At 33.4% G+C, this 26,979-nt stretch overlaps 1 protein-coding gene across 1 annotated transcript; it reads right to left on the bottom strand.

The window, feature by feature from the left end:
- Nucleotides 1-4,834: 4,834 nt before the first annotated feature.
- LOC111063602 (protein HGH1 homolog) lies at nucleotides 4,835-26,979 on the bottom strand. The gene is made up of 7 exons (XM_039442821.1): nucleotides 26,619-26,979; nucleotides 22,202-22,404; nucleotides 18,666-18,928; nucleotides 14,162-14,298; nucleotides 12,298-12,461; nucleotides 7,602-7,735; nucleotides 4,835-6,404 (listed from the first exon to the last, which is right to left on the bottom strand). Exons 1-7 carry the CDS (start codon nucleotides 26,707-26,709, stop codon nucleotides 6,281-6,283), a joined length of 1,116 nt encoding a protein of 371 aa, XP_039298755.1. The 5' UTR covers nucleotides 26,710-26,979; the 3' UTR covers nucleotides 4,835-6,280.

Here is a 26,979-nt window from a genome sequence, read left to right on the forward strand (position 1 = left end):
CAGATTATGCATTTTTGATGAATAGGCCTACTGATTTTATATAAAATTATTGGTCTATCTTATTTTAGGTGATGAAATAATTATTCAAAAAAAGGTACTGTGATTTGTATTTCTATTTATAAAATTATTGGTGTTTGTTTCTTAATTGAGAAGCATCAGTAAATTCAATCAATGTTTATCTTGAACAATGATTTCATTATAATTTGACAAATATTATTAATTTAGCTCCTACTCTGAAAAATTTACACCACTGAAGAGCACTACTCATGGCAATCGAACTTAAACTGAACTACAAATTCTACAAGGGTTGTCTTGTTGTGTTTCATCCCTGTAAAATGTCCACGCTTATGTCTACTGTATTTTGTAAATGTCTAGGTGGCAGTCATCGCGCATGCGCAATGAAGGTAGTAGCTACATTAAAACGGTAGGTGGTATCGCATCGCTGAAAATCATACGGTGATGTATAGCCTATCTATATAAAGGTGCGTACAGATATACGCGCCGCGAACATGAGCAATTCACTTTTAATCAGCTGATGCCAAGCTTTTTATATCTGTATCTTACCGTTTCTGTGAAAATACAGATATAATCAGCTGAATAGAAGTGAATTGCTCATGTTCGCGGCGCGTATATCTGTACGCATCTTAACGATTTCCAATAGTTTTAGGCTAAAGCCTGCTTTTTCCTTTTCTGATTATTGTATTCTTTGCTCTTTCCAATAAATAAATTCCAGAATATTGCTATTTAAGAGCAAAAACCTAACCTATCTTATACATTTCAAACTATTCAGGTTCCATTACCTTTTAGGTTATGTTCATACTTACAGTTTGCCTATAGGCTACGTCAGCCTATGATTTTTGGAGATGCTATATTATGATTTTCAATTCAAACAGTGCATATAGTTGGAAAAATAGGAAGAAAAATGTTGTTTAAATAGCTGTGAGCGTGTGTGGGTGTCAGGGCTCACACATGTCTAAGAAATATTTTGAGATGACATAAGATGCAGCTAATGGCAGGGCTGGATTTCCCAATAGGCCCCCCGTGTCTATGGACGCCAGGGGGTGCACGACCAAAGAGAGAAAACCTACTAGTAATAAGAATGAATAGGTAGGTAGCCATAACTTAACTCAAAGTTTTTTTGAATTGACTAAAAAAGCCAGGCATTAGATTTTTGACCAAGTTCATTGGGCATAAAAAATTTTGGAAAAATATTTCAATATCCCAGATAGCAATAATCTATGTATATTAAACTGAAATGGCACTGATTCATTCACTCACTCACTCATTCATAATCAACAGAACTAAAAATCTACTGAACCAAATACCGTACGTTCAAATTTGGCATGTATGTACAGTTGGCCTTAGTTGGTGCAGTAAGTAAAAAACATATTTTTAGAACATTATCAAAGATTCGCCCAAAATCTGCGTTTTCCAGAGTTTTTCTGCGGTTTATAAGCTTCTTCAAGAACTAATTGACAAAAAATGTTCAAATCTGGTAGGCCTACAGAAGTTCAGCTAGGGTCTAGAAATGTTGTCTTGAGAGGACTTCAGGATAACGCCCAAGATAGGCGGTTTTACTGCGTTTTCCTAGCGTTCCCCGTATTTTTTTCTGCGCTTTCGCAGATTTTTCAAGAACTAATTGAGATAAAATGTCCAAATTTTGTATAGAAATCCAGCTAGGATCTGGAATGTTTGTCTTGAGATGACTTCAGGATAACACCAAAGATACGCGATTTAACTGCGTTCCCCAGCGTTCTCAGATTTTTGAAGAACTGATGGAGATAAGATGTTTAAATTCAGTACCAAAATTCAGCTAGGTTCTAGAGATTTTGTCTTAACCTTCCGGTAGTCGCGCCCTACTCAATCACACGAGCAGTCGCGTGTTGTATTTTTTACAACATCCAATTTTCCAAGTGTTATATACTCTGTTTACTGTCAAAACATATTATAATTACTTTTTCCATCTTCTTGGATTATTTTACGCCTATGAACATTTGCATGATCACCTTTTCGTAGCCCAATAAGGTACACCAAGCAAAGCCAACAATTCTGTGTTATATTGGTTCGTTTTCAGTCGCCGTATAGCCTACAGTGTTTCCCTATCTTATGCACAGAGCGACTCATTCACTGTCGCGATTAAATGGCACCTAAAGACTGAACCATTGCTCGGTTGATACTGCAACTCAGTGGAGTGATGGGGGGAAAGTTTTGGAATGCATAGGTGACTCATTCACTGATACCACCCCATTCAATAATTTTGTGCAGCAGAAAAACTGACGACGGACTCAGCTGAGCTTTAAAACTGTAATGGAGGAGTTTTGGAATAAGGCCAAAGATCCACCCAGAATCGGCGGTTTTATTTAGCTGGAAAGAGCCTTGTCAAACTTATAGCTTTGACAAGAGGAAGCAAGCTAAAATGAAGAATGAAAGCGAGCGAAGCGAGTCCAAGTTACTGTTATTAATTCTGGAGTCTGGCTTCAAATCAAATGTTTTTATTGTCGTTCACAATTATACATGTATTGACAGTCATGAAAACGGAGCATAGTCCTTAGTCTAAAGCTGAGATGAATAAAAACATAGAATATATAGAATTTAAAGCTTATAGCTTGACAAATAAGGTGAGCGAAGCGAGCCTGTCGGCTAGTTTATGTTTTCAACTATTCGTTTGCATCAATGATTGTCAATGTCGGTAACTTTGGGTCAAAGTCTCAAAAATAGTCTGCCAATTATACTCTGTACAAATTAACTTCATACTTGGGATGGACATGCGCAGAAGAGAAGGCATACAGAGGTAGGGATACAAACGGCTACGAAGTTGCCGTTCTAACCGGCCAGTATTCCTCTAATTTCTCTTGAGTATTCAAGCGCTCATGTTAAACTTACGGAGTTTCCTGTCTCGAATCCTTCAGTCGACGGACTCTAATAGACAAATTGGCTACTGCGCTTCTACCTATAGATAGATAGATATATTTATTGATAATTGTTACTAGGCTGTTGCCTATGGTAACATTTACAAAAATTGAGAATAAAATTAGATCAAACTTAAGAGATAAATAATTATTCAACAGTTCTGCATCAGTATAATCAATTATAAATAAAAGTATCAAAGAAAATAATATAGTATATATTAAGCCATCAACATTATACCAGATCACATTAGCAATACTGGAGGAAAGAAAAGTTGTTATTTGCATCCATGTGGAATGAAACTTATCATGAAAGTATTCGAAATATTAAACTTCATAATACAATACAATAGAGAGTAGATGGAATTAGGTAAGAAATAAACTCTATTCATCACAGTAATTGGCTGATCTCCCTCCATTTCTCTGCACCGCATATTCCTCCAAGTCCGAAGTTAATTTGTACAGAGTACGGTATAGTATCAATTGAGTAATTTCTTGAAAAATATCTAGTTTTACTCTGTTACTGTGACACACTATCAATAGGTACTCTTTATGAAGTAATCTTCCTATATCCTAATCCTGTGTAATATTTTGTTTTTCTAGACTTGAATAAAAACACAAATATGTTGTCAAATTCTACACTGTTTTATTTAGTACACGACCAAGGTTTCGTGACCACACCGGTCACATTTTCAAGTTGACATTTTCAGTCACGAAACCTTGGTCGTGTACTAAATAAAACAGTGTAGAATTTGACAACATATTTGTGTTTTTATTCAATTATGGAACGGTTCTACAATATTGACAATGACTCAGTCGGAGTTTTTCTAGGCATTTTAGTAGACCAATATTATGGACCATCATGTATAAGGGTGCTGGGATTCAACTGTACAATAAATTACTAACTACCATCAGAGGAAATGCAGGACATAAATTTAGAGTATTGATGAAGGAGCTGCTTTAAATATTTGTGCATACTCAATTGATGAATTTGAAGCACATTACGAGATGAGTTATGTTGCTCAGTATCATTATGGATATATTTTATGTTCGGTAGTTTTGCTATTATTGAAATAGGACTTGATTTGAATAAATTATCGTGGGTGTTGAATTGGACGAATAATGAATAACCCTAAAGAGACACACTTACTTTATGCTAACACAGTAGACACACTGGGGTGTTGAACACCCCAATTTAATTTTGAATTTTTCTTTGAAAAAATATTAAGAAAAAAAGTATTTCAAGTCATTTTTGTTCCAAGTGCATACAGAAATCGAAAGTAAAGCACTGCTTATCAATATTTATACTAATTTTAGAAGTACGTATGTTCTGCCTAAGTGTTGGAGCTCCTAATCCGGTTTGAACGAATGGCTTGATCATTGCCAATGACAAATTCATCAAAAACTCACGTCTCTTCATTTTATTGTTTTGTATCTCAAATTGTAGAGAATCATAGTATTTATTCCAATCTGATCCATCATCCCATACCACGTTCGTAGTGACAATACAAGTAAATCTTTGTAATATAAGTGTTTGATAAAAGTCCTACGTAAAAGACACTCTGGGGTGTTAAACACCCCAAACGAAGAACAAGATGAGCTGGTGACCTTGTAGAATGCTATTACTGACTGGAAGTGGTGGAGAGTAGTTGACAAAACTACAAACCTAATTTAGACTGGGCAAAAATTCCCATCTGTTTGATATTGTCAACTGCAGAACAGAAAAAAAATCCCTGGGATGTGAAACACCCCAGCGCGTCTCTTTATCGTGTATCAGGTGTCTAGAGTTTTCAGCACACCAATGAACAATCAATTCAAAAGTTATGTAAATGAAGTGGGAAAATGAAAAAACAAACGAAATATGACTTTTACAACAATATAATTACAAAAGATACAATAATTATACAAAACATATGTAGATTGTTTCGTAGAAAGGTTTGTTAAATTCAAAACAGCTTCATGCATCTGCATACCAGTGCAGGTAATGTAGGATTGAGACATAAATATATACCTTGTAGCCTGAATGCTATTAGCATACTTTTTATTAGTCAACAATAGAGGTAACTTTTTAGGAGATTAAATTTGGCTCCAATAAAAAAAAATCATTTCAACTCTTATCATACTTCTAAGATAATTTTGAATTTGAAGGTCAAATCATAGACACCGATCACACAGTATTATTTTATTAAACGAGGATATTTTAGAGATATATCTAATATATAATTCTGATATTCGATTAAATTCATGGGGAGATTTGCCAGTAACCTGAAACTTTTATAAGAGCGGACATACCAGAAACCTGTCTGATTATTTCATGTCAAATGATTTCTTTACGGATGACTTTTCCTGTGCATCCAGTCGCACATCATCATCTCTGATAAAGCAGTAAGTGGAAGAAGCTCAAAATTCCTTCGTTTCAAGGATAATTAGACGACACTGAGAAATGACTCAACAATTTGATACGCACATCAAAAGTTCTGCGATTAGCACAGTTGTTCAACAGTCAAAAACTCTTTATCAAAATATTACTGTGTTAAATGATATATTATTATTATAATATTGTCTGAAATGATAAAATGTTATCGTGATGCCAGCGTACTGCAATGGTAAGCTAAGAACATTGTTTTATGTGGTATTTTTTGTATACCGTGTTCTGATGAAAGAGACTTTCTAAAAGTCTTACTTGTTTTTGGTGGTATTTGTATACCGCATTCTTCTGTTGAAAGAGTTTCATAAAAGAGACTGTTGTATAGAATCCTTAATGTTTGTTTTTGTTTTATTATTCTTGTAAAGCTGTGCCCCTTTTTTTAAAAGACTCAAATGTCGAGTGTAAGGGATAGGAGGGTGGAAAATATATAAATTATCCACTTTTTACAACCGAAAATATCATGCTATGTCCTCTCCTTTTCTGATTCAATCTAAATAAGTTGAACTTTATCAAAAAGTATGTCGTGATTTTTTGTAAAAATACAAAGACTAAAGTAAATATCCTAATGCTGATATTCTCCGATCTCATGAGAATGTAGACTTGTGCTGTGAATATTTCATAAATATTACAAGTCAATGTAGAAGCTCATTACAAAAAGATAGTTGTCAAACGAACATCGATATCAAATATGAATATAGTTGGCACTGGACAACAATCCATTTAAAGCCGCACAACACCAATAATGGCAAAACCACTAAATTTACACCAAGTTATCAATAGAATAAGTAACTTTTTGATAGAAAACGAAGACAATGTAGACTACACGCTAAACATGCAACTGAGAAATATGTAACGTTCGATAAAGAATTTGCAACAACAATAAAGAAATCAAAAAATGGAAGAAATGTCGCAGTGACATCCTCCAATACATTTGGAATGGCTGAGTTTAATTGACTTTATGCTCTTCAATAGCCTTCGCGTCTTCAGCATCGCATTTATGGAACTTCTCCACGAGATGAGTTGGAATTTCGAGATCCAAGTAATCGTCGATACCGATTTCCTCTTCCGTTCTGAAAAAAGAAGATTGTAAATAGAGTTAGAAGTTTCTGGTTTCTATATTTAAAAACATAATAATAAAAACACCAAAAAATTAACATTTAAAACAAATAGAACATTTTTAAATTTTAGCTATTTTTTCATCTAACTGAATTAATAATGTTTACTCATTATTAATATTTACTCATCATGGTCTATAGGACCATTTTATCGCCTATTAAGGCTGTGCAAAGGCTAAAAATAAACTTTTTACTAGTGATATTTTTCTATTTGTATATCATCAAGCTATCAAAATGAAAAAGTTTTCTTAGGAAAACATTTTTTCTCTGATCATTACTTTTTGAGATATGAGCGCTCAAAGTTTAAACTTTTGGGACAGAAAATTTCAAATTCGGTAAGAGATAAATCCATGAGATTTATAGGATAGATTCTTCATGGTATTGTTGATCTATTAAAACAACAATTTTCTGGAAATATCAATTTTTAAGATAGTTATTCAATTTACTAAAAATAACCAAAAATAACTTTTAGTTGAGTTATTTTTGGTAAATTGAATAACTTTTTCAAAAATTGATATTTTCAGAAAATTTTTGTTTTACTAGATCAACAATACCATCCTCTAAATCTCATGAATTTATATCTAATCGAATATGAAATGTTCTGTCCAAAAATTCAAACTTCAGGCGCTCATATCTCAAAAAGTAATTACCGGTATAGGAAAAACATGTTTTCCTGAGAAAACTTTCTCATTTTGATTGCTTGATGATATACAAATCGAAAACTTTGAAAAATATCTCTAGTAAAAAGTTTATTTTTAGCCTTTGCACAGCCTTAATCATCTGTACAAGTTAGAGGCTGATACAGGATTCGGGAGCTTTCTAGAAACTGACGAATGACCTCACACTTACACTATAGTGAGGTCCACGTTATAATGGCAGTGTTTGTTTAGCAATGGTATTGCTATCCTTGTCTATCATTCTACAAAGCGGATAGCGCTATCTCTTTCTCGCTTTGCTCTGTTGCCAGATTGTATTTCAACAATGTAGAGTTATTAATTATTCAACAAAATATCTCATCTTAATTATGAAAATTCATTATGAAATTATTGAAAAATATGTTGGTACCAATATGTTCTAAAATGTGATCTTATGTAAAATTTGATCTGGAGTCAAGGAATCAAGTTTGGATTCAGGTTACTATATCAAAATTACCTGATGAGAATGTCAACGATTTTCTCGGTTGCGATTTCGATGGCTTTATCTGTTGAAGTACTGTGCACTTCCTTGAGAGCCACATACACATCGCATTCTCTCATGATGATACGGCCCCGTTTTGTAGCACAAAACTAGAAACAGAGAACACACATCTAAGAAATTGGTCATTGAAATAGTATATTACGCTACAAGCACAGAAAGTTAGTGTTTACGGTATGAAGATAGTTTCCCGGGCGAGGCTTGGCGAGCCCGGGAATATGTTTTCCGAATACCGTAAACACCTTTCTGAGAGAGTCGCGTACGATATTTTTCGCCACACTACAGGTATAGCTGACGCCAAAAAGTTAGGCGGTTTCGTGGGTCTCTTGTGCGTTCCAACAGCTGATGTTGTCAAGTAGAGTTGTCATCTAGCTTGGCTCAGGTGATGATTTTTAAATCAAAAGAGACAATAATTAGATGTGAGTAGGTTACACCATGTGACCCATGAAGCCGCCTAACTTTTTGGCATCAGCTATATAAGAATAATAAATAGAATAAGAATGTTTTATGAGGGGGGGGAAACTTTGATGTCTCATATCTCAAGAACCAGACGTCGTAGGGTACTGAAAGTGGGGTGGGAATTTCCGATCTCACCCTCCTGAACACAATGCACCATATGGCACAGTTGTCCAAACACATTTTCAAAAAAGTTGGAATAGCAGTCTCACCTTTCTTAGTTCCATGTTAGCGGCCGGAAAGAAACCTGTTCTGACGTCAGACGAGAGTCGTTTGCAAACAATGTCTTTCAGATCTACGTAGGGACTGGGAAACAGCTGCTTTCTGTGCAGTGTGGCGAAAATATTCATGTTCAAAGCAATTATTTGAAAGAAATACTGTAAACTTGAAAGGAACATGCGAATCACTAACAATGACTGCAGGTGCTGGTATTAAAATATTTCACAATTTTCGACAAATTGAAAGAATATAATTTTAAACTAGACTAAATTTTATTAGAATAGAATAGAATTTTATTGGTCATAAAATATTCACATGAATACATGAACTTCGTCAATTTTTTAACACTAAAGTGAGTCAAAACAAATACAGAAACACTAAGATCAGTATCAGTACAATACAATAAAATATGTATCACATAAAACGATTCCAATCTAAAAATAGATTTTATTCTATGATAGTCATGTACGGTACAAAAACATTCATCAATTAACATCGCTTTCAATATTTTTTTAAAATTGTGTGCATGTGAGTACTTTCAAGTGGTCAGGTATGGAGTTATATAATTTGATAGGCGTGAAGTGCCAGTTTCTTTGTGATTTAGTATGACTGTACAACGGAATTCTAAGTTTGTGTCTATTTCCTGTATTCAAACTATTAGAATCATACTTATTCAAATTGCCTTGTACAAAACATAATATTTTTAAGACATATAACGATGGCAACGTGAAGATACCAAGGTGAATGAAATGAGGTCTACAATGTGAATTATATGGTAGCTTGCATATTATTCTTATTGCTTTCTTTTGAAAGACAAAAATTGACTTGGCGTTCATACTGTTTGAAATCAATCAATCAATCAAGAATATTCTTTATTCCAAAAATACAGTAAGTACACAAATGATGAATAATATAAAATATAAAATACGAATAATTATGTACTTAAATTAAGTTTCCATATTATAGGTTATGGAATGAGTCTACATGGGCACTGTGGCCTGTGCGTAGACTCGAGTTGAAACTTCAAGTAGGTATAGTGAATCCTTATGAAGGGGGAGAAGAAAGAGAGGCAAAATTAATTCAATTTATGAGGGTAATTTCATTCAAATGAATGTCATAGTTTTTTTGTATCGCAGAAAGTCATTCTGTATTGTAAAGTCCGTCTGTATCGTATATAGCCAGTCTGTATCGTATAGAGTCAGTCAGTATTGGTATAGAGTCAGTAAAAGTCATGTTAATTTTGCAGTCAGGTGAGTCCGCCGCCCGCCAAGACCAGAGCCACAGTCTCCTCCTCACTTATTTCAAACAACCAATATTTCAATCTTTTTTTGAAAATTGGAAGACTTACTGCTGAAAAAGTGTTATTTTGCGGAAATAATCTTTTATAATTACGATATATTACTTGAGATAGGAAGAAGCAATTTGTTGTTGAGAAGGATCTTGTCAGCTGAATAGATCTGATCCCAACTGTGGCTGCATATCTCGTGTTGTGAGAATGTAGAGATGGTATTAAAATTGAACCGAAATGTTTATAAACATGAGTGAATAAATCCTTTATGTATAATTTTTTCAAGGGTAGAACTCTAATTTCTTGAAATAATAAAGATGAGGGGTATCTTCGACATTTACGAAAGCCAGCTTTAAGGATTGCTTTTTGAATAATTTCTAGTCTTCTTAGATGGGTGCGGTAGGCTGCTCCCCATGCTAAGATGCCATATGAGAGGCGAGACTGTACAAAGGCAAAATAAGCTACTTTAAGTTCGTTAAAATTGAGAATTTCTCCAAGCTGCCTGAATGCAAATATATATTTACGTAAGGTTTTCAATTGGAAGTCAATATGTTGTATCCACTTAAGTCTGGAATCAAAAATGACGCCCAGATACTTATATGAGAAAACTTGTTCAATACTTTGACATCTGCACGAATTATTTAAAAAGTCATTACAATTATGAATTTTAAGATCCTCTAGATTGTAATCAGTTGTATGGGTTAATGCAATTGGCATGAACTTGGTTTTAGATATATTTAGTGATAATATATTTTGATCAAGCCATTTTTTAACAATAAGTAGATCAGATAAAGCTCTGTTTTTGGTTTCAAGCCAAGTGCTTCCCTGAACAAGTATTAAAGTATCATCAGCGAAAAGGAAAATTTCTCCATTCAAAGTTAACCGAGAGATATTATTGAACTCATAGACTTTTTTAAGAATTGAGCATTTTCAATCATGTTCTATTCATCCATGTAATAGATAATACCATAGAGAAACAATAGCATAAGTAGATATCCCATGATATAGGGCGTTTATGTCGCAGCTTTTACTGTTATCTCAAGCCGATTACTGTCGATTATTGTCAATTTTTACTGTTTTGACGGAAAGAGTGTATGAACGGTACAATATGAGAGACTACCAGCGTCATAAAGCTTCACGGGAAAGAATTACGTGGACTATCAGCTTGAAATAACAGTAAACGTTGCGACATAAACGCCCTATACCATGGGATATCTACTTATCCTATTGTTTCTCTATGATAATACTAACAAAAGACACATCTAAAATTGAGCATTGTATGTTTCCCGTTTCTGATGTATCATTTTTGTTCAAAAGTCGATCTCTATTTATCAATCAAACTTTTATTCAGAAGGATTTCGCTCTTAACAGAACTGACGATATAGAGTGATCGCAGCCCAAACCTCAAAAGTTTCATCACTATCTTGGTTTTCGTGAATTTTAAAACACTCAAGGCCCATGTTATACCAGCGATAATGCCGCGGCGTTAAGTCTGAAACAAGTTATACACAGCGTTTTTGGCGCGTTCTATGGAAATACCATTGCCCAGATAACGCGATGCTAAAAACGCCGCGGCATTAGCGCTCGTATAACATGGGCTTAAATTAATATTTTTTAATTTCCATTCTATCGTGTCACCACAATATGCTACAGAAACAATGCAAACTTTTTGTTCTAATGAGTTCTGTTTACAAAACGTTTTTTACTATAACATCCAACTCAACTTTACTACAGTGAGGTCCACGTTATAATGGCAGTATACGATTGACTATACTGTTGCTGTCCTTTTCTATCATACAACAAAACAGATAACGCTATCTCTCTCTAGCTTTGCAATGTCTGTTTGCCAGAATATTTTATTTTTACTTTTAACAGTGACTGTACAAAAGTAAACAAGCAATTCTCAGCCGCCATTTTTTTCTTCATTCTATCAAAATACTTGAGTGTACACAAGTCGTATAATTCATTAAAAATGTATTTTTGGAACAATTAAATAATTTTTAGACATTACTGTATGAGAAACACGAATTAAAATACCTGAAATGACATTTTAAAAGTCTAACCATCCTAGACTTCAACCATGCTTCAGTTAGCCTACACGTATAGGTTAGACCTACTCGTACCGGTATAAACAATATTGAAAGGTTATTTCAGAATCATTTCCATTGAAATTACTTATTTTAAATAGGATTTCTATTTTTCTATTATTTTAAAAAGAAATTGGAATAGAATACCTACCAAATAACTTAATTTCTGTTGTTTTGAAATTCAGATTGGTGTATCACAGCTTTTAAAATTAGCCGCCATTTCAGGTTTGTATAAAAATAAGAATCTGATCTCAGTTATGGAAGCAAATTTTTGAATCGAATTATGAAAAATACATTTTCTTGATTAATTTGACATTAAATTGATTATGATTTCATCAAGGAAATGATAATTATTATTAGATCAAATTTAATGGGATGAATTGAGTAATAGCTGTGTACACTCAGTGGCAAAATGGAGAAACTTGGCAACGTTGTTCTCCTATCTTTCTCCACTGCCATTATAACGTGGACCTCACTATAGGTCAACAGTAAAAAAATCAGAATAGATTGCAGTAAGTTCTTTAGAGTTCCGCGTATATATTCGTACTAGATACAATAACTATTTGACATAATAAAAGCTATTACAATTACAAAAAATACTTACAATCAACAGGGTTTCAAGCAGCAGAATGCAAAGTTCAGGGTCCATCAATTTCCTTGTAACTTCGGAGTGGCTGTCGTGATCATACTTAAGAGAGTTGACCAGAGTGAATAAGGCTGATGTAAACATCCGAATTACATCACCATCCATCAGCAATTTATGATCCTCTGGAAAATAGTGAAATTGATCGCAAAATACTCAGGCTATAGTAGTATTCTTCGAACCTCAATTTCGAGTATCTAAACAAAAAAATGCTAATTAAATGGACAATCCTCTAATATATGTTAATTCCTTGAAACAAGGAGCCTCTATAGGATCTTGGATCTCAGAAGACATCTAATATAATATTATAAGAAGGAAGAAGTAAATGATATCAGCTGATTCAAATTTATTTATTTCAATTTCAAAAACCCATCCATCTTATTAAAGAGGATCCCCACATATCAGTATCAATAAACGCGTTCTGTAAATGAGAATATCATTCTAATGAGACAATAGTCTCATACTTGCTGGGAAGGGGGAAATGGGAATAGTCCCATTAAAACTCCCTTAGCTAAGAAGGACATATAGCATATTATTAGTGGTAGTGTAGAGTGAGAAGCGGTGGTGGGGGAAGGCAAGTGGTAGAGTACTATCCCACTACTCTACTAAAAACTAGTACTCTACCATGAACGTTTTCATTGGGAGAGTTCACAAGATAGTACAAGAAGTACTTGCACAGGGAAATCTCTACCACTAACTCTACTAATGAAAACCAGGGTGTATGGAGGCGCTATGTATTGGAATTCGGTTTGGACTTGTATGTATTGAATAAATTTGGATGAATGTATTGAATAAAATTATACTGAGGCTTGTATTGAATGAGACGGTGGAAAATTTAAACTAAGCGTTACCAATCTGAATAGTCAATGCAGATCACATTGAGTATGATTTTTATACAGATAATATATTCAACTCATTCTTCGATTGACACAATGTGCCATATGATTAAAGTTGAGCATGTGCTTATACTTCTGAAATGTGGAGCATTTGCTTCATTTTCTATGAATAAACGTGAGCAAAACCTTTTGCTCATGCTCATCAAAAAAATAGTTTGAGCATTTGCTCAAAAGTAAAAGCTTATGCTCAAAATTGTATGAATAAAGTAGAGCATTTGCTCAACTTTTGAAGCAAATGCTTCAAAAAAGGTGAGTCTAGTCTAGAGCAGCTTTTCACCTTTTGCTCATAGTAAAATGGCTTAACTAATTCGTATGAGGAAGAGGAAACTATACCAGATACGATCACAACCAATAGTTGAGAACTATAAAACTCTTTTTAGATTCAACCATGATATATATCACCATTATTCCTATAAAAGAATAAATACAGAAGATACCTATCCGTTATAAATATAACCATCACAGAATAGGAAATAGGCATTCAAGAAGATGAGAGTGTAGACGATTATAAGAAGGCTATTGAGATTATAAGATTATGCTGAAATTATTATAGAGATGACATCTTTTCACGTTATTATTTCAAAATTCTTAACTCACTAACCTAAAACTCAATTCATAAAAAGAAAACAGAGCAGACGACGCAAACACAAGCGGTGTCTCCTACTTGCATATTTAGCGCTTACGTGAGCTATAAAAACAAAGTAAGAGCACAAAGGCCAATCAGCTGATGAAAAATCTTTAAAATACTTGAGCATTCGCTCCAGAGTACAGGAGCATAAGGTAAAGCTTATTCATATAAAAATGAGCAAATGCTTATGCTTCTACCTAATGCTCATGAGCAAAACCTTATGCTCCATGCTCTTGCTCATGAGCATTTGCTCTGGTTTTATTAATATGGGCCAATATTTTCCCTTAAAACAGTTGTTTACCTTTATTGAGAGCCAGATTTCTGTACAATGCCAGCAATCCACGCTTCCTGAATTTATTCTCATTCCCCAAAAGTTCCACTGAATGCATGGAGCTCAAAAAGTTTCTCTTGAACTCCTCAGCTCTATGAATGATGTACCTTGAAAAAAAAGAAACTTGCTGAAATTAAAGAGGCATTTCTATGTTCATATAGGTATTTTACAAACCTATATAGAAACCAAATACTGTATGGGGTGCGGCAGTGAATCGGGTGATTTGGCAACACTGCAAATAGTCTAATGTTGTCATGGTAGGGGAAAGCGACTATTGTCATCTTGTAGCTCCCGCCTTACTTTACTAGAAAATCCATAGAGAATACACGAAAATCCTCTTCACAGTGTGGTATGTAATCTCATAAAGGGCTATTTTAGGACAATATTTTTCATAGTAAAAATGAATATTCAGTTACAGTGAATACTCTGCTCTATTGAACATATATTAGAAAACTTTCTTCAATCTCACTAGCTTTTCATCCTAATTGCCAAAACATATTTTCAAACAAGATGGTGATGCTACCTGTAACACATCCAGAGATTCAACTACTTTTCCCTTTATGAACAAAGAAACTGGCACTTCACGTCTATCGAATTATATAACTCCACACCTGACCACTTGAAAGTACTCACAATTTAAAAAAATATTGAAGAATTTAAGATCAAACTTTGTGGTTCCGATCATTACAATTGTTTTAAAATGTTCATCTGACAAGGAAGATATGTTTTTAGAATCTTTTTCTGGGAGAGACATGTACAGTCCGTGCAAACATTTTGCTAATATCTCGCAATGGTTGATCGCTGCTTGTTTACAGCTAATTTTACACTTATTAAGAAATGGAGTGGCTAGTAAGAGAAGAGTACTGAACTCACAGTTGTCAAAAATGTGTATAAAGATATATTTTTTAAAAATCTGTAGCAATAACTCTCGGCGGGCCGGACAAAATCTATCCGCGGGCCGGTTGCGGCCCGCGGGCCGTAGGTTGGAGAGCCCTGCCATACATGACTATTTTAGAATAGATTGGAATCGTTTTATGTGATTCATATTTTATTGTATTGTACTGATACTGATCTTAGGGCCGGTTTCCGAGCTCGGGATTTAGCCAAGTCCTAGACTTTAAACAGCTGTAGTCAGAAAATTGGCTTTCCAAAACGGGACGTAGTCGCAGCTTTTATAACAGTAGTCGTAGTTTTTATTTTCTCATTTCTATAATTGGAAACGTTTTTCCTTGACGAAATTAGACATTCCTAAATAATTCAAAATAGCTGAAACTTTACACTATTTTCTCTTTATTTTATTTTGTGTTCAATTTTCTAGTTTTTCGAAATTTAATTCAAACGTGACTGTAACAATGACTGCGACTACGCCCCGTTTTGGAAAGCCAATTTCCCGACTCCAGCTGTTCAAAGTCTAGGACTTAGCTAAATCCCGAGCTTGGAAACCAGCCCTTAGTGTTTGTTTATTTGTTTTGACTTACTTTAGTGTTAAAAAATTGACGAAGTCCATGTATTCATGTGAATATTTTATGACCAATAAAATTCTATTCTTTGAGATTGCACACCACACTGTGATTTTGACACTGATTTTTGTTCATACTCAGTGGATTTGCTGGAGCCCAATACTTGAATGATAAGCTAGGAACCACTAAACTGTTCCCCTACCACGACAAAAACATACTATATTTTTGTAAGGTTAACAAATTGTCTGATTTACTGTTATTTTTGTGAAATAGATTGAAAAGGCAGCCAAGCTCATTGATGGAAATTATAGAAATGAGTTATATTTGAACTACGATACAATTGAGACTAGATCTTCAAGAATGTGAAACAAAGTGGATAAAACATGTAAATATATTCGATAATGAATGAAACATTCAAGACATTTTCAATCACTGTTTAATTTTGAATAGGTTTTCATCACAGATCCAGGTGTTTTTGTGATTAATTCCTATTCAAAATTGAACAGTGATTGGGAATTTCTCATTTGTTTTATTCATCACGGACATTCATATACAACTACACGTATTCCTTCGATACAATAAATTCAACCGTTTTCAGAAGGCAAGAGAGTTATCATTCTCCAACTTTAATTTAATATTTATTTATTTATCATTTACAACCAACTTAAGGACAAAGAAACATACTACAATCCAAAACTTCTTTTCACCCCAATTTCATAAAATAAATTGTCGAAATAAAGGTTATGTGCGACTTTTCAATTCTTCACTAACTTCTTCCATATTGAAACAAAACACAAACACTTGAAACAATTAATTTTGAATTTAGAAAGATTGAGATTAATATAATCGACTATTAATCTCATATACCTTTTCATCTTGAATTTCATTATTTGGTATTAAATTATAATATACGTGTAAAAATAAAAATAAAAATACTCAACGATTGCATACATTTACATGTTCTTCAATCAATAAATGTTTATGAAAGCGCTTAACGAGAAAATGTATCAGACGAATTTAATTAAATTTAGAGCTTTAAATCTATAAGCAACAATACTACTTGTAAACACTAACTGAATCTGATAATATACAGAACATCAGATTTAATCCTTAAAGAGCGAAAGCACGGAATAAATTTAATATACCAGTGATTCTCTACTCTGTGGCGAAAGTAATAAACAATAATGAAGTACCATAACTCAACATAACTCAAGTTAATGAGATCGTATGAATGGGATAGGCTTCAATATATCCACAATCACTTCTTACAAGAATTATAATTGAAATGTTCATTATGTAATGATGCACATTATAGCTAATGTGCATGTAATGTGCATATATTTACTACACTTAATGACAACTTCATCTAGAATTAGTTTGGTAAGAAAATAATATCTTCCATCATCAATTAGAATTTATTATTAAAGAGACTGTCTTCGTCTTCCATTTTATGATATCATTCCGCGAAACAAGCCAGTTCGCAATACATTCCATACGCTGGCAGTCATTTTTAAGTAATCAGTAGCCTGGAAGCTTCCGTTCTATTCAGTCGTGTTGTCGTGTGGTTTGTTGGTACTATTTTTCCATTTACACAGTTTAAAAATCGTGTTTTATAAATTTATACAACCTTCAAATTTTGAAAATTATGTATGTGAATGTAAAATGGTTGGTATGTGTGTTGCGTATAGAAGCAACAAGGACATAAATTTCCTCCAAAAAGAGCCAAGTTCAAGAATTGAGGTATTAATTTTATAACTAGAATTAGTTATAAAATCCATAATAAAGTTCATCTTCGTGTTTCAAGTGTTTAATTAATATTGGTGATTGAATCCATGATTCATGAGCAAGTATTGACAATAAGAACTGTCAATATCTCATAAAAAATTGGGTGTGGCTGGGAGAGAGAACATTACATTTCTGGAGTTGAATACAACTGGAATACAATCAACTACAGGTAACTAAGTTCACATTATTGGCATTAACTAAGTTCATGTTTATTTTTGACTAAAATTTTATAAAAAATGTACACGTGAAATTCTAACCTTATCTTGGACTTTGTCACCTATAAATTTGGAAGAAAAATAGCACAAGAACCACCTTATCATTTCATCTGCCAATTTTATAACATTAGTGTCATTTGCATTGTAAATAAATAACATAACATTATATTTTTACTAGTTCCACATAATTACAAGATTAAGTAAATCAGATTCATGAAACAGTGATCCATTCCTGATTATTATTCCAACGCATAGGCCTATAATATTGTAGTTTCAACTGGGGTTTGACTGTCATTTTCCTACATAATTTATTCAAGTTGAAATTAATACGATGGATTTTTGATTCAGTAGAATTGTTCCTAGCATAACAGTTGTGTTGGGCTGTGTTGTAATGTTTTTCCTAAATGAAAATACAAATAGGAGTTGTCAACCACTTTTTATGGAGTTAATAAAAAACAAGAGGAACGATTCTGAAAACACAAATAAAAGTTGTCAACCACTTTAAAAAAAGTAGTTGACAACTTCTATTCGTATTTTCAGAATAGTTTCTCCAGTTAAACATTTTTGTTTAATCACTTTTCAAGACCACTTTATAAAAAGTGGTTGACAACTTCTATTTGAATTTTCAGAGTAGTTTCTCTTGTTAAACATTTTTGTTTAATCACTTTTTATGACCACTTTATAAAAATTGGTTGACAACTTCTATTTGTATTTTCCGAATCGTTTTTCTTGTTAAATATTTTTGTTTATTAAGTGCAGGGTTCATTTGCATTGTAAATAAGATCTGTCAAGATCTCAAAAAAATTGGGTGTGGCTGGGAGAGAGAACATCACATTTCTGGAGTTGAATACTACTGGAATACAATCAACTACAGGTAACTAAGTTCAAATTATTAACATTAACTAAGTTAATGTTAACTAACAAAGGGCAGGTCTGTTGCATCCACACGATCCCCTTTCATCCCCGATCATCTTTTATCCACTTGATAATTAAGAATAAATGAGTGGAACTTACGAACGGATGACAGGGCTTTGAGCGATGTTGGCGAACACATTGGCCAGATGCTGCAGATCACAACCAACTTTATTGAAGTCTTGCTTGAACAGAACATCCATGAGTCTCTTGAGGATACTCTCGTCCAATTCCTCGCTTAGCAGTTGAACACAGGACAGGTCTCGCGAAATGTTGGACAGTATCATTGAGCAGATATCGGCCAATTTGGAATTGGCGTTACAAATGTGCTCAACGCAGCGTCCAATCAGTGACGATCGCAGCACCTGAAAACATTGTCAAAAAATAGAACAGAAGTTTCAAGTTTTTAAACACAGAAGTACCGTATAGAAATGCTTAAAGCCCATAACTGCTCCATTCCAAAATTTAGATAGCAATTGTCCAAAAATAGGTTATGTTTACACTTCATGATTAATCACAAAATGTGCAACTGAATTACAACTAAAGAAATTCGATAAGTCGAATGACATGTACTAACGATTTATATATTTAGGCTATTGAAGTTTTATCAGTTATCGGATTGATAGTTTGGGGCCATTTTTGTTCCTTTGCTATTTGGGGGGATTACCAAAATATGCGAAAGATGTAATTGAAAGTACTAAATTTTGTATGTACGCTGATGACATTAGTTTAAGCATATTCGACAAAGATTTGGATATAATCGAAGAAAAATGTAATGACACAATATTGCTTTTAAAAAACGTTTTAAGTAAAATTAACCTTTTATTAAATAATGATAAAACGAAATTTGTACATTTCACCTGTAGAAATCCCAAAAGAAAAAGTACACTGAAGCTAAATAACCTAAATAACATGAAATTTTTAGGCGTAGATCTAGATAACAAACTCAATTGGGAAGAGTATGTAAAAAAGTAAGTACAGGAATATTTGCACTAAGAAGGCTGGCACCCATTTGTAATTTATTAACTTTGAGATCCGTGTATTATGTCACTGTCCACTCTCATATTTCATATGGCATTGAGATTTATGGTGGGAATAGTGCATTTAACTTGAATAGGATATTAAAACTCCAAAAAGAAGCAGTAAGAAAAATATTTAATTTAAATAGACAAGAGTCGTGCAGGACATTTTTTAAAAAGTTAGAATTAATGACTGTGTATGGACTTTATATTTATAAAACATATTACACGTAAAATATAATGAAGACAAATTCCCCAGGCAAACCAGTGTGCATGACTATAATACAAGAAATAGGAACAACTTTATTATCAAAGAAAATAGTAAAGAGAAGTACAAACAAAGCCCGACCTATATGGGCATGAAATTCATCACTTACCTTCCTACTAAGATTAATCATGATAAAGATATTACAAGGTTTAAAAACAAACTGAAAAAGTATATCGTGGAATTAGAATTATACAGTTATGAAGAATTTTATAGTGCCAACTCATTATGTATTTAAACTACCTATTGTTGATGTATTTTGTTTTTCACTTTTATTTATTTTATTATTTTGAAAATAATAAAGAAAGACGCATTCATGTACATTTTGATGTATGTTTTGAATAAAGAGATTGATTGATTGATTGATTGATAGTTTGAAACCGGACTCCCACAAGTGGAGTTCAAAGTTGACGAAGTGGACACCAAACTTACTCCAGTACTTGATGTTCATCTAAAAATTCCGCAATATCCCAGAAATTATTGACATATCCTAATAATCATTGGCTAGATTTTTGGTGGCACCAATATGTCATGTGAAATTACAAGAGAACCAGATTCAAATTCATATCTTCAACGGTTGTTGCGATAATTTTAAAAATGTACACATTTCAGAACACTTCTAGGAATATTCCAGTAATTACATAACGAAGGAGAAAAATATTATTTGTACAAAATCAAGTTTCCGATTCATTATTATTATTATTTAATGCACGTCTCAATCAATAAAGACATCACAACAAATTATGGATTTAATAGAGAATGACTGAGGTTAAGTGGTAAAGAGGACTTGAAACTCCTAGCTCCGTCAATCAATCAATCAATTTTATTAGAAAAACATTTTTACATTGTTGGGTCCAGCTAAACCCGTGGGTTTTTCAGCAGGTGCCTAGCTCCGTCTAATAAAGAATATTTTCATCTTATTTCAATGACCACCATCCAGAATTGTTTCCTTTTGAATAAGTTGTTTGACTATCTTTACAGCTGTTAAAGTATGCCAATTAGAACTTTATTCTTTATTGATTCATACAATAAGTACATATTCGAAAATGATGGGGAGAAAAAAATAAGGTAGCCTTGTGCTATTCCTCTCTCAAATTTAGATAAGGTTACACATAGACCGAAATAGGTTAAGTCTTGTAGTTGTTCACTTCACAAAATTTTCAGTTCTTAATTATTTTCATTAAGTAGATTTTCAAATTTAGATGCTTCAAAACCAAACATAGAAGAAAAATTTCACATTATTATCACTAAAATAGGAAATATTCACATATTAAGGCTGTGCAAAGGTTAAAAATAAACTTTCTACTCGTGATATTTTTCAAAGATTTTTGATTTGTGTATCATCAAGCTATCAAAATGAAAAAGTTTTCTCAAGAAAACATTTTTTTTCTGATAATTACTTTTTGAGATATGAGCGCCTAAAGTTTAAATTTTTGGGACAGAACATTTCAAATTCCGTAAGAGATAAATCCATGAGATTTAGAGGATAGATTGTTCATTGTATTGTTGATCTAGTAATACAAAAATGTTCTGGAAATATCAATTTTTAATATAGTTATTCAATTTACTAAAAATAACTTTCAGTTGAGTTATTTTTGGTAAATTGAATAGCTCTTCCAAAAATTGATATTTTCAGAAAATTTTTGTTTTACTAGATCAACATTACCATGAAGAATCCATCCTCTAAATCTCAAGGATTAATATCGTACCGAGTTTGAAATGTTCTGTCCCAAAAATTTAAACTTCAGTCGCTCATATCTCAAAAAGTAATGATCGGAAAAAAGTTTCCTAAGAAAACTTTTTCATTTTGATAGCTTGATGATATACAAATCAAAAATCTTTGAAAAATATCACGAGTAGAAAGTTTATTTTTAACCTTTGCACAGCCTTAATATGTGAATATTTCCTATTTTAGTGATAATAATGTGAAAATTTTTCTTCTATGTTTGGTTTTGAAGCATTTAAATTTGAAAATCTACTTTATGAAAATAATTAAGAACTGAAAATTTTATGAAGTGAGCAAGTACAAGACTTAACCTATTTCGGTCTATGTGTAACCTTATCTAAATTTGATAGAGGAATAACACAAGGTTACCTTATTTTTTTCTCCCCATCATTTTTGAATATGTACTTACTGTATGAATCAATAAAGAATAAAGTTCTAAATCGAAAAAAATTGAAAAAATATCACGAGTAGAAAGTTTATTTTTAGCCTTTGCACAGCCTTAGAGAAATAATTTTGAAGGACAAAAAACTTAATTCTAAAAGCACAGCAGACAATTTTAAAATTATGCCAAACAAAATAGCAATCAGTACTATTTATTTGAATCTCGGGGGTGATAGGTTGTACTTACTGATGGACGACACCCCTTATGAGACGAGCATTCCAAACCAACAAGAGCTTGGGTTCCCTTGGGGTGAGATGATAAGTTGACCAATATGGAGCCAGCCTTCATAGCGAGCTCATTATCACTTTCCATCAACTTGACGAGTTCTGGATAAATAATGTGATGCACATTAATCAAGCCGTCAATCATTGATTCTGTTCCCGACAAGGCTGAAAAAGAGAATTTATTTATTGCATGTCAATTTATCTAGTATAATACTATACCCAAGCAAGAAACTTTTTGAAGAATTAAGCGTTCCCACACTAAGACAGATGTATGTAACTAGGATTGTTTTGCACTTAAATAAGAATAGAAGTAATCTAGAAATTAGAAATATACCGTACCAAACTCGTTATTAGCATAAATAATTTCAATATCAACTTAATAAAACTAGTAGTTTGTCGACACCAATTCACCTATCTTTGCAATATATTTTCAAACAAAATTCCGATAAAACTAATTAATTCAAAAATTACTAAAGCACTTATCAAGGAAATAAATGTATGGGTTGAGCAGAACATATATTTTACAATGCCTAAATGTTAATAAATCTATTTATGATTCTTTTGAGTTTTAAATGTTTTTCTATCTTTTGTATTATTTATGAAAATTGATTAAGCACTGGGATGTGCTCACAACTGAAAATTTCATTTTTTATTGTATTCTTCTTCATTAGTTTGCATTTAGAAGATTTAAATGTAGGCTGTATGACTTGTTTTTGGTTATCACCTGTATAATTGGTTTTAACACGAAATTATTGAATTCTTATCATTGTATTATTTATAAGAAGCATTACTATAATATTTATTATATAGGTATATATATTTTTTCCATTTTTCAGTATTGCTATAGGGTACTTCGTACTGTTTGCTTTATGAACTCACAGCTAGCGCACAAGTTTAACTTTGCTGGCTGTGCCAAATCATTTAGATCTATTATAATTTACATTTTTATTATGCATTTTGTATGTATCATTCATGTTTTGTAACTATGTAATTTTGGCGAAATAAACATTCTATAAATATTTATTTGTTTATCGGCTAAGGTTCAATTTCTAATACTACACAACGGTGGGTGAGCTTTTTACATTAGGGGCCGGTTTCTGAGCTCGGGATTTGTTCAAGTTCTAGACTTTGAACAGCTGGAGTCAGAAAATTGGCTTTCCGAAACGGGGCGTAGTCGTAGTCATTGTCATAGGCCTATTCAAGTTTGAATTAAATTTCGAGAGAATAGAAAATTGAACACAAAATAAAATAAAGAGAAAATAGTGTAAAGTTCCAGCTATTTTTATTTATTTAGGAATGTTTGATATCGTGAAGGAAAAACGTTTCCAATTATAGAAATGAGAAAATCTGTGATAAAAACTGGGACTACGCCCCGTTTTGGAAAGTCAGTTTTCTGACTCCAGCTGTGTCTAGAACTTAGCTGAATCCCGAGCTCGGAAACCGGCCCTTAGTGCCAGTTGCACAAAAGCCGGTTAAATTTTAACCGTGATTAATTCCTTGAGAACCAATCAGAGAAGCCGTCTTTTCAAAAAAGCCTTCTCTGATTGGTTATCTTTAAATTAATCACGGTTAAAATTTAACCGGCTTTTGTGCGACTGGGCCTTAGTGTTGGTTCAACTACTTGTTCGAGAAACTAAAGATGAGGTGCCTCGTCAAACACCCAGCTACGTATAAAAAATATACGTCTTCTTTGACCCAGCAATACGTCTTCAAAAGACGTAACCGTCCTACCTCCCAATGTTGAAAACTACAGTACGGGATGTATTTGTGGCATGGATTTAACATTGGAAGATATGATGGCCACTTCTTCCGAAAAAGTATTTCTAGCTGCACGTGTGGCGATCTTTAGCGACAACTCTATAGTGAGGTCCACGTTACAATGGCAGTGGAGTAAGATAGGAAAACAGCGTTGCTGATTCTCTGCCTTGCCACTGCCTTCTGTAGAGCATAGCTGATACCGCTGATATTAACTGTTCATTCTTGTTTAAAATAAATTTTATTTTAGTCGTCAAGAAAATCCATTTTCCTACAGATACCCTGAAAAGTGACCATTTCTGCACTGATTGCAGGCCACAAAGAATCACTTTTCCGCACTAGTGCGCAAAGTGAGTACTTTGCGTACTCCAGATTTGCAGCATGACAACGCAATAGTTATTTGTGCAACTAGTGCGCAAAGTGACAGTTTGCTGCACCGAAAGAAACGTTTACTTGAATGGTTTCTTGAGTGCAGCAGAGGAACTTTGCGCACGTATTTCACATTAAGTTTTTCCTACATTTACCATTGAATATGAAAAGTGGGTAATTATGGGTAAAATTGCCTGAAATGCATCAAATGTTTTTCTGTGTAATTTTATTATTGATAAAAACCTTAATTTATTGTCAAATTGAATAAAAATGTTGTCCTTGGTTATAATATATAATGTAATAATTTGCGCGTTGTGCTTGGTTGCAACTCTGCTCACTATAGCAGCCCAGTCACCAACTTCATTTTGATTTTGCTGCACTGATGCTCCATATAACCTACTAAGTATTTTGCGTTGCCATGTTGCAAATCTGGAGTGCAGAAAAATTTTTGCCGCACTAGAGCGGAAAAGTGATTCTTTGCGTTCTGTAATCAGTGCAGCAATGGCCACTTTTCAACGTAACTGTAGGAAAAATAGTTAGTAGGTTATATGGAGCACCAGTGCAGCAAAATCTAAATTAAGATGGTAACTGTGACTGGTGCACGTTATAAAAATCTTGATGGGGTGGACAACAGTGGATGACAGCCGCCCCGCCATTCAAACACATATACTACATTCTATTTCAAATAAATTAAGGTTTTTATTAATAACAGCATCACAAATACAAACATTTGATGGATTTCAGGCAATTTCACCCATAATTACCCACTTTTCATATTCAATGGTAACTGTAGGAAAAATTTAATGTGAAATACGTGCGCAAAGTTCCTCTGCTGCACTCAACAAACCATTCCGCCCTCGCCTACGGCTCGGGCGTAAACGTTTCTTTCGGTGCAGCAAACTGTCACTTTGTGCACTAGTTGCACAAATAACTATTTCCATCGATAAAATAATATATTTTTAGAATTGTGATAAAATATTTTCTTGATTATATTTCTAAAGCATTAACGATCTAGCAACTAAAGAAGGATAGCGCTATCTGCTTGTTGAATGATAGACAATGAAGCAACACCAATGTTAATCAAATACTGCCAAAAGTGCAATTCCTTAGCGACAACTTGAACACATTCATTAGGTTTTTATGTTGTATAAACGTTATGACGGCAGCATAGTGTTGGCTACTAAGTTTATATTGCTTTTACGATTCATATCTAATGAATAGTCGAATCTTATGGGTTTATAGGCTATGTGAACTAGCCGCGGCGGCTGGCTCAAAGGCTAAACTCATACTTACGCGACTCAAGTCGAGAAGAGACTGCGACTCTAGTGGAGAGCATGTGCTTCCAAATGGTGACACTCAGACCAGTCGATTCTAGTCTCCGCGATGTCACCATTTGAAAACACATGCTCTCGACTAGAGTCGAGTCTCTTCTCAATCTGAGTCGCGTGAGTGTGAGTTGAGCCTAACCACTCGTCGCTAAGACACAGGCTTAGGTATTGCACATTAACATGGACCTAGAGCTAGTCAACGCGGCTGGAGCACATATCCTATAAATTCATTAGATTTGATGATTTATTAGTTTGAACAATCGTAAAAGCAGTATATCATCGCAAAACTATTGCAAATTCAAGCGACATGCACATAGAGGAAAGATTAACCAAGAATGTTTCTTTGGAGTCTAGTACAAATGCATAGAACACGCTATAGTTTAATGTTTTTTTTATGATTTAAATACATGACACGATCTATTCAGGGATGCCTGGTCTTGATTACGACATTGGATATTTGAAGCAACTACTATATTTGAAAAAAAATGATTAAATTGGATTGATTGCTCCGAGATTCAACTATTCATCGTAGTATCTATGTACAGGCAATCAAAATAGCATTTTGCGCTCTGTATTCAGCCAATCTTATGAAATTGACAACAATGTTGAGTAATTTGAATTCTTTTAGCAAGATATACAGGCTGTAGGTGATATGATTCCAAATCGAATAATTTCAAAGTTCAACCCCTTCAAAACCCTCCTGTTAGCCTACCTTAATATTTCTGTTTTAATATTCTGAAATTTGCAAGAATTTCAAGAAATATGGTATGCACATTGAAGTAAACTATAGCATAGGAAAGGAACAATTTTTCCAGACAAAAAATATAACTTTACCAGGTAGACCTACGTTGTAAAGTTAGGCTACATCTGAGATTCCACTTTTTCTTATCCCATGTACGGATCAAAAATAATGAAAGCACAACTTACATAATATTTCTTTACATGCCACGGATTTGATGTCATCATTTCCTTTTGCGAAAAGCAAAGCAATTTCTTCCATGGGTTCCTTATTCTCCATTTCGATTTTCAAAATATTATCAATTAACAACTGCACAATGCGGACATAACCTCACTCTCAAAACGAAGAAATAATATTTCCCAGTACTGATAATATTCTAAAGCATATTGTTAACGGTTAAATCAAGTGGAGGATTCTCAGAGACTTGGATTACCAATAACACTTACAGAATAGATTAAATTCAATAAATAAAATGCACGTTCCTAATCGAAAAACAGAATAGACAACACGCTGGGAATTCAATGCACTCTTTCACTGTGACTGAGAAAC

This window comes from Nilaparvata lugens, chromosome X (assembly GCF_014356525.2).
Source record: "Nilaparvata lugens isolate BPH chromosome X, ASM1435652v1, whole genome shotgun sequence".
Classification (NCBI taxonomy): domain Eukaryota; kingdom Metazoa; phylum Arthropoda; class Insecta; order Hemiptera; family Delphacidae; genus Nilaparvata; species Nilaparvata lugens.